Raw genomic sequence first — 9223 nt, forward strand, 5'->3', positions numbered from 1 at the left:
TCTTCTAGAAAGAAGAAGATGAAGTCGAGGCATTCAAGCAGGGAAAATTACACAAAAATCTTTGCCGGGATTTTCTAATTAAAGTTTCAGCAAACGAAACGAAACGCGGCGCCAAAGTGAAATTAATGGCTCTGCCATTTTTGGCCAGACCGGGTTTTCCCTCTATTTGCTTGTGTGAGTGTGTATTTGGCTTTTTATGAAGTCAACGATGGCAGCATTTTCGGCCACTTAATCTGTTCCCTCACTCGAACTCGGCTTTTTCCGCTCCTCTGCCCCGACGCCTCGGTGTGTGCGTAATTTATTTGCAATCAATGCGGCCCTAAAGGACATTATTTTTACATTAAAGGAAGGGCTAAGAGTGTGTGCGACTGAGAAAGAGAGATGGAGAGAAAAGAGAGAAAACAAACTAGGCCAAAAAAATCCGTGCCAAAAAACAAGTTAGCTACCATTTGGCAGCTGTCACATAATACATCTCACACCGTGCAGGCATAAATAATGCGGTAGACTTATGAACTTCTAATAGGAACAGATAACTTTAAGTTAGGTCGGCTAAATCATTGTTAGATACATTTATGTTATTTATTTCATTTTTGGGATTTTTTTACTAAGTAAGAATATAATATAGGAAAAAAATATGTATAGCTTACATATTTCTTTAAAAAAATCTATCTAGTTAAATTGGATATTCTTTTTTATAACAATAATATTTATTTAAGTAGGGTTAACAATTTTTTTTTATTAATTTAACACTTGGTGTTATTATTGAATGTTTTGTAAAAAGTATAATATTTTCTTTCTGTGTTGGTCAAGACCTAGACTTATTGAAGTCCCAGCAGACAATACCTTTAGCTAACACTTCTTCCTATTATAATAAATATTATACTATTTATTATAATATCTGTTTTAATATCTATTAAAATACATATTTTAATATCTATTATAATATCTATTATCAATAGGTTTATAAGTACTTCGAGTTGGTCTTTATATTGCCTACCACTTTTATAAAATTATTCTTCCGTAGCTTTGATTTGAGTGCATGCTATGAGAATACATTATCTGTGCGGAGCTTGGATAAACTATTTGTGGGATTCATCTGTGACACGTGAGACGTCACATTTGTGTGTTTGTCATAACGCCCGTTAATGTTAGTTTCATTAGGCGGGCCACCCCATTTCCCCCCCTCCGCTAACAGCGGCCATTGCTCCTGAGGTTGGCTATGTGTTCGTATGATGGTTCCCATGTTTTTGCTTGTGTCAGATAGAACTAACAAACTCCGTGGAAAGTTTCTCGAACCCCGGGCACGTATCGTGTGTCATAAGCAGGGAAAGCGGCTTCTGGCTTTCGGGAGCGGCAACTGCAGTGTCCGCTGCAGTTGTTCAGTTGGAAATAAAATTATTAACCCCGCTGCAATGCAACATAAATAGGATTAGTGTCTGCAGCAACTGCGCAGGCAGAACAAACACGACTTGGTCTTGGATGGCTAGACCGAAGGAGTCGGAGCAGCCGGAGAAAGGCCACAACAAAGGCAGCCAGCAGCGTTTGCATTTGCATGTTGCATACTTCACGGCGCAGTGCTCACATATGATAAACGGCAACGACAATACCACAACCACATACCCATATACCCACACACTCATAGCGCTAGCTGTATCTGTGTCTGCAAATGTATCTGTGTGTGTGTCTGCGGGTATTTCCCTTTTTTCAGCATTTCGCTTCGTACTCGTTTTGCCTTTGCCTTTGTTTTGGCCGGGCAAAAATGCAGCTGAGTATTTTTCAGCTACATGCAAAAACTTCATTTCATTTCTGCGGCTGTCGTCCAGTGTATTGACCCCTAAACGCCCTCCACATTCACACTTACCCACTCCCACAGCTGCAATCCAAACATTAGTGACAAAGCCATTCCATTTTGCTCACCCTCCCAACCATTTCGACACCATCGCGGTTTTTGCAAGCATTTTGTTTGCTTTGTGGCTTCCGGTTTCTGTTACTGCCACTGTTACTATTACTCTTTTCGCTTTTGCTGCTCGAAAGCCGGCTTTAAAAATTCGCAATCCTGCCCGAAAGTCAACTGCTCTCAGCGCAATTGAGTATTTACCCAGCCCAGCGTAATTTAAATATGCATGCGGCATTGGCTCATAATTAAGCCATCAATGCATTGACTTGTGCCCTACAGATATTTGCAACAGCGCCACTTGAAATCGATCCCGGGACTCGGATTCCCGTGAAATGCCAACGGCAAGTCAACGCGACGAATTCGAGTGCGAAATCAGAGCAGAACCGACTGTCATAAAATAAATAGTTCGCATATTTCAAGCGCAATTAAATACAATACAGTTTTCGCATTGTTACTTGCATTCTCTATTAAAACCCAATTAAATCCGCTCGTAATTTAATATAACATTTTTGTTTCGGAACAAATTGTTTTATTTTCAGAGTAATTACGTTCTATAATATTTTTTTTATTTAATTATATGTAATGAAACAAATTACTAGAATTTTTATTTAAATCTCTGTGGTACATTAAGTATTTAATTTCTTTTCTATTTTTTTGCATAAATTTAAGTACCTTATGTCTTTTTTTTCTCACTTCCTTTCTTTTAATTTATTTTATAATCTTAAGTAACACTACACCAGACTCCGCTGAAGTTGCCACACGAAAGAGCGACCGAGATAGGAACTCGCCAGCCTTGCGGTTTTGGGCTTGAAAAATTAACGCGGAAATGCCAAAATGCTGTTCATACGCCCCGTTGCTTGCATGCAAATTTCATATATTAGGCCAGGGGTGTCGCGTAGAGGGGCCGAAAAAGGGGGTTTGTTGTGTTTGGCTTGCATGGTCGCCGGCCGTAATTGCAACATGCCGCACAAGCACACACACGCCGCGCAGTGGGCGACTTGGGACTTTAGCCAAGTCAAACAAACCGCGGGGCACAACCAAAAACAAAAAAAAAGTCTGGAAAAAAACAGAAAACGAAGGAAAGCCAAATTTCTAGTTGTGCAACAGTGAGGCATGGAAAGGGGGAAAATGGTGCGCCTATGGAACGCCTGGCAGGGTGTTGTTATGACTTAATGTGGCCTACACGAGTGGCGGTTGAGAAAGATGCACTCGAAAAAAATACAACATTATGTAGAGTGGTTTTTAATGAATCGGTATTTATCTTTGGTTGCTAAAAGTATGCAATGAATAAAGAATAGTTTTCTTTCTGAGTGAATTCAATGTACGCTTGAATTTAAAATATATTGTTGCATACTTTTAGACATGTAAAATAATATTCAAATTTGATTTTATCAAGCTAGTAATTCATAGTTATTAAAAAAAGTTAATTAGAAATTGGAATTCGACTAGGAAGTATTTGTAGTTTCCTTTAAGGACTTCCTTACTGAAAGTTAATAAGATAAAATCGTATACACATATTTCTTCCGGTGCATTAAATAAAATATATACGGACCCTTCCTGTAGTCCATTAAACTGTCCGCAGTTCCAAGTTTACGACAGCCGCACTAACCATTCCCCACTTTCCGACTCTTTGCAGGCCTGATCCTCATCCGGAATCATTCTAGTTCGAGTATGCGATGGCAGCGGGAAGAGCAGCCGCGACGCTGGAGGCTCCGGGTCCGCCCAGTGGTCAGGACATAGCCAGCGACAACAGCGCCCAGAGCCGCACGCTGGCCACGAAGGTGCGGCGAAAAGGGCCACGCCCCCAGCGGCGCCTGCACCCGCCTCTGCGATCTCGCCCGCCGCTCCACCAGCCGCTCCAGCGGCTCCACCTGCTCCACCTGCTGCTGTGGCTGCTGTGCTGCTGCTGCCAACTGGGCCAGCTGAGGGCCGAGTGCCCGGCGGTGTGCGAGTGCAAGTGGAAGAGCGGCAAGGAGTCCGTCTTGTGCCTTAACGCCAACCTCACCCACATCCCGGAGCCGCTGGACGGGGGCACCCAGCTCCTGGACCTCAGTGGCAATGAGATTCAATCGATACCCGACGATAGCTTCGCGAAGGCCCAGTTGCTCAATCTGCAGAAGGTGTACTTGGCCAGGTGTCACCTGCGTCTGATCGAGCGGCATGCCTTCCGCAAGCTAATCAACCTGGTGGAGCTGGACCTGAGCCAGAACCTTCTCTCGGCCATACCCTCGCTGGCCCTCTACCATGTCTCGGAACTCAGAGAGCTCCGGCTGAGTGGCAATCCCATACTGAGAGTACCGGACGATGCTTTCGGCCATGTGCCACAACTGGTCAAGCTGGAGCTGAGCGACTGCCGGCTGTCGCACATTGCGGTGCGGGCCTTTGCCGGACTGGAGAGCAGTCTGGAATGGCTGAAGCTGGACGGGAATCGGCTGAGCGAGGTGAGGAGTGGCACCATCACCTCGCTGGCCTCGCTTCATGGCCTTGAGTTGGCCCGCAATGCCTGGAATTGCAGCTGCTCCTTGCGACCGCTGAGATCCTGGATGCTGCAACAGAATATACCGAGTGGCATACCGCCCACCTGCGAATCGCCGCCTCGATTGTCCGGCCGAGCTTGGGACAAACTAGATGTGGATGATTTCGCCTGCGTACCGCAAATTGTGGCCACGGACACCACAGCCCATGGGGTGGAGGGCAGGAACATAACCATGAGCTGCTATGTGGAGGGTGTGCCCCAACCGGCGGTGAAGTGGTTGCTGAAGAACCGCCTGATAGCCAATCTGAGTGCTGGCGGGGATGGGGACTCCGATTCAGAGCCCAGGACAGCGGCAGCCACGCAGGGCAGGAAGACGTATGTGGTCAATATGCTGAGGAATGCCTCGAACCTCACCATTCTCACGGCCGACATGCAGGATGCAGGGATCTATACGTGTGCGGCGGAGAATAAGGCTGGCAAAGTGGAGGCCAGTGTTACATTGGCCGTTTCCCGACGACCTCCGGAAGCGCCGTGGGGCGTGAGGATTATCCTGCTGGGTGTTATAGCCGCCCTGCTCCTGGTCGGTGGATCCTCCTTTGCGGCCATTTGTCTATGCTCCCTGCAGAGGCGACGAAAGCTGCGCCTGTGGAACTCTGTGCCGCCGGTGAGGCGGAGTGAGAGCTACGAGAAGATCGAGATGACGGCCAGGACGAGACCGGATCTGGGGGGCGGGGCCAGCTGCGGGGGCGGCAGTGCCACGGGCGCCGGTCTCTTTCACGATGCCGAGGAGCAGGGCTATCTGCGGGCAGCCACCCATACCCCCCTGAACGACAATGATGCCGGACAGGCGGCGGCCATCGTGAATCCGAGTGCGGGAAGTGCCCAGCGGAGGAACGGGGACTACCTGCACGTTTCCACCCACTGCGACGATGAGGAGGAGGAGCAGCAGCAGCAGCAGCAGATGCACCACCACCCGCAGCACCACCCACATCCACATCCCAATCAGCAGCAGCAGCAGCAGAGGAAAGGCTCCCAGGGCCATGTTGCCTCCGCATCCGGGACGAATAATTCAGCACCGCTGGAGGAAACGGATCTGCACATACCGCGCCTCATCGACATCGGCGGGTGAGTTGACCTACACGGGGAGAAAAAATTTAGGGGATTATTATTTACTTTGATCTTTTATTTGTCCGTCATTGCCCAATGCATAATTAGATCTGCTCATTAGCTGAGACATTTTGTTTAAGATATTTTATTAGTGTCTTATCTTGAGTACTATTATGTTCCTTAATAGTTTTTCGTTACCTATTTTATTTTATTTCTTAAATTGAAATATTCATAGCTCTTATTTCCTTGACTAACACATTTCTTTGGCTCAGTGTATGCCTGGGGTGCCCTTTGTTTCTGCGGTTCTCGTTACTTCGAGTGGCAATTGTCCCCCGAACCGGGCGTCCGTGTCCCTGTCAAAGAGCTGTCATGCTCGAGTGCGGAACGCGCCCGGATCTCCGTATTGCGTCCGTATTATGGGCAACACTTGACACTTCCACTCTGAGCTCGAGCCCCTTCTCCAAAGGGCCCCATCCCGAGCACCAGAACCTCCATCAACCTCCCTTTCCGTCGACTAAAAGAACGCGCGTGCTAATGACGCGCGAAATATGCGAGCACATCCACATCTACTTTCTCTTCCACATCCAACCTCCAAGACCGCATCCACGGGCCTCGAGAAGTGCTTTATTTCGGGCATACTGAGAACTCACTCTGCCTGATTGGCGCTTGTCATGTGAAAGGAATCCTGGCGCGGATACGAGTGGCAGTGCGGGTTAATGGATGTGCGGCCGGTTATCTTCATGGACGAGGACACTGCCGAATAACGAGAATCTGAAAAGTCGAGCACTCAACGAATATAGGATACAGAGGGTGCAAGAACAAAGGATGAGGGATTTTTTCTGGAATGGGGAATGACAAAGAATATTTTAAGATTATAGTCATTCATTGATTCGTTTTTATTTTAATTAAAAAATTTTAAGAAAAGTCATTTATCTTAATATCTAAACAGACAATCAATTATTATCTAACAATATAAGAACATAAATATTTTGATGGAAAAATATTTTTTACTTTTACCAATACAAGAACCTCATTTCTGAATATCTTCAGTATTCATTAACCTGAACTTTGAAGACCATTATTTTGAATGAGTACTTATATTATAATAATAAATAATTCCAATTTAATTTACTTCCCATCTCTTAGAACCGATTCCGCCTCGAGTTCGATCTCCAGCCAGGTGGATGCCGCTGCCCGCTTAGCGGGCTATGCCGGCCACACCTGGAAGACCACGCCCATTGCCACCACCAAGATCAATTCGCCGCACAGCAAGCCGGCGGCATCCTCGTCCCTGAATCCCCAGGGCACAGGTTCGAGCACGGCCACGCCCTACGCCCACTACGGCAACCATCCGGCAGACGAGATGGCCACCTCGGTGTTCTGCAGCGAGGGCCAGGAGAGCGACCTGTTCGACAGCAACTACCCAGATCTGCTGGACATAGCCAAGTATGCGGTGGCCCAGGCCCAGCAGCAGGAAGGTCGGGGGCAGGGCTACGGCCAGGCCACGCCCACTCCCAATGGCGGTTTGTGCACCCTGCCCCGGAAGCTGAAGACCAGTGGGAAGTACTTCCGCAACTCGTCGGACAGTCAGTCACCGCTGCTGGCGGACAACTCCAGTAAGTACGGCAGTAGCACCCTGGGCGATGGAAGTTTCCTCAACGAGGCCATGGGTCTGGGCAGAAGGTATTCGGCGGAGTCCAGCTATGCGAACTATTCGAGCACGGCCACCTACACGGGCGGTGGCCAGCGAGCCAATAGTTTCCTCAACCTAGTGCAAAGTGGTGCCCATAAGGGCAATCTGCTGTCGGGTCATCTGGGCCAGAAGCCCAGCCTGCCCTCGAGTCCGGTGCAACATCAGCGATCCCTATCGAGTGCGGCCACGCCCCTGCTGGACTTCTCGGCCCTGGCTTCGAGGGCGGCTGGAGCTGCCAACTCTTCGGTGGCTGCCTATGACTATCATGCCGCTCAGCTGGAGCGATTCCTCGAGGAGTACCGCAACCTGCAGGATCAGCTGTGCAAGATGAAGGAGACCTGCGACACGATCCGGAAGAAGGAAACACCCCTGCGAGTGGCAATCGGCCAGTCGGCTGCCCAATTGGCAGACCCCGTGATGTACAGTGCAGCCTCGCATAGTCCGAAACCACAGGCGACCAGCAATCTGAAGACGAAGACCCTGCTGCCAGGACAACCGCCGGATCCACCGCCCTACTGGTTGCACCGCAACGCCATGCTGAAGCGGTTGAACGGGGATGGAAGTGGCGGTACGAACGGTGGCTCAGGAATGGGTTCCCCATCACCCGCCTCCCCGCAGCCCGGACAGGATATTTTCAAGAGCTAATCGCAATCGTGTACAGCCGGAGGATTAAGTGAGGGGGCAGGAGGAAGATCGAGAGCCTTCGGAACGCCGAAGATGGCGTGAGCTTGCAGGAATTTTAAGATTGGTCTATAAATAAAAACAGGCATGTGAAAATATAATTTAAATTTATTTAAAACTCATCGACAGTTGCCCTTCTCCAAGTTCTTGATAAACATATTAAAAATGTCTTAAAACTTTTTTGGAATAATTGAAATACCTTAATACATATCAGAAAAATATAACTTTTATAAATAATTTGGGTCCTTTTTAGTAAAAATTTTATTAAGTTGGAATACATTGAAGGTCTTAAAAGGCTTATTCTAGGATCTTATTATATTTTATCAGTTATTAACTTTCAATACATTGGTTTCATAAGGTTTTTAAAAGCATTTTTAAATCTTGTTATATTTTATTAGTCAATTTATTTGAATCTTAGAAAAGATTCAACCAAAACTAAAAAGTTCTTAGAACACACATTTAAACAAATATAAAAGACCAATTAAGCCTCATTCCTGCAAGCTCTTGCCTGTCGATAAAATGCATTTGTCTGGATAGTTAGTTAGGCCTAGGTAGCTGGAGGACATTCAACTGGTTCGATACCCAGCCCCTCTGTTGTATTATAGAAACACTTTTCCACTCTTTATACTCGCTACTATGCAATATTAAACACGATCCCGAATACAAACGGAATACAAACAAACATAAGACATTGTAAGTGTATAGACAGCATTCCCCTAGAAAAAAACACTATCTCTAAAACACACCTAACGGAACCTAATCCTAGAACCCCCAGAAAGCTCTCGTGTTAGTCTAACTACAAGTGTTTTTGTACTTTAAGCGATCTCAATATAAACAAGGATAATATAGATGACCTTAAATATCATAAGTATGAGTTGGCACAGACTGCAGATCGATAGATTGATTGATATTGTTTGATTGTTAGATGTTTGTTTTTCAGTTTCGCAGTTCAGGTCACAAATTGTAAGCCAATTAGATCCAGACTCTAAATTGTAATTAAAAAATAAAAACGATAAAGACAAAAACCAAAAACGTATTTTAGGGTGTCACTAAACTAAAGCTCGAAAGCATTTCACCCAAACCAACAAGAGAAAGCAAAAATAAAATTAGTTGAGAATTGAAAGAAAAACAAAGAAAGTAAGAGAGCGAGTTTTACTGGATCGAATGGGTTAATCGAGGGACGTGCAAATGTCCACTTCCGGGGGTTAGGGGCAAGTAATTGTCGCTTTTCGTGCCGCATTCGCTTTTCGCGGGGGCGTTGGTCAAGATTAAACAATAATTTCGCTCCAAAAAAAAAAACAAGGTGGAAGTGGGCGTGCCATGGACTTCCCCTATATAGCGAAACTACGCCAATTTGGTTCGGCGCTCA

General features: G+C 46.4%; 1 protein-coding gene across 2 annotated transcripts in view; it reads left to right on the plus strand.

The window, feature by feature from the left end:
- LOC119547979 overlaps positions 1–8995 on the plus strand; it is a 36301-nt gene extending 27306 nt beyond the window's left edge. For both annotated transcript variants that reach the window (XM_037855032.1, XM_037855033.1), the window contains exons 3-4: positions 3534–5498; positions 6627–8995. In XM_037855032.1, coding sequence (XP_037710960.1) covers positions 3574–5498; positions 6627–7818 — 3117 coding nt within the window. In that variant the 5' untranslated portion in view covers positions 3534–3573 and the 3' untranslated portion in view covers positions 7819–8995. The remainder of the gene's footprint in view (positions 1–3533; positions 5499–6626) is intronic.
- The last annotated feature ends 228 nt before the right edge of the window (positions 8996–9223 follow it).

This window comes from Drosophila subpulchrella, chromosome 2L, assembly GCF_014743375.2.
Source record: "Drosophila subpulchrella strain 33 F10 #4 breed RU33 chromosome 2L, RU_Dsub_v1.1 Primary Assembly, whole genome shotgun sequence".
In the NCBI taxonomy this organism is placed as follows: domain Eukaryota; kingdom Metazoa; phylum Arthropoda; class Insecta; order Diptera; family Drosophilidae; genus Drosophila; species Drosophila subpulchrella.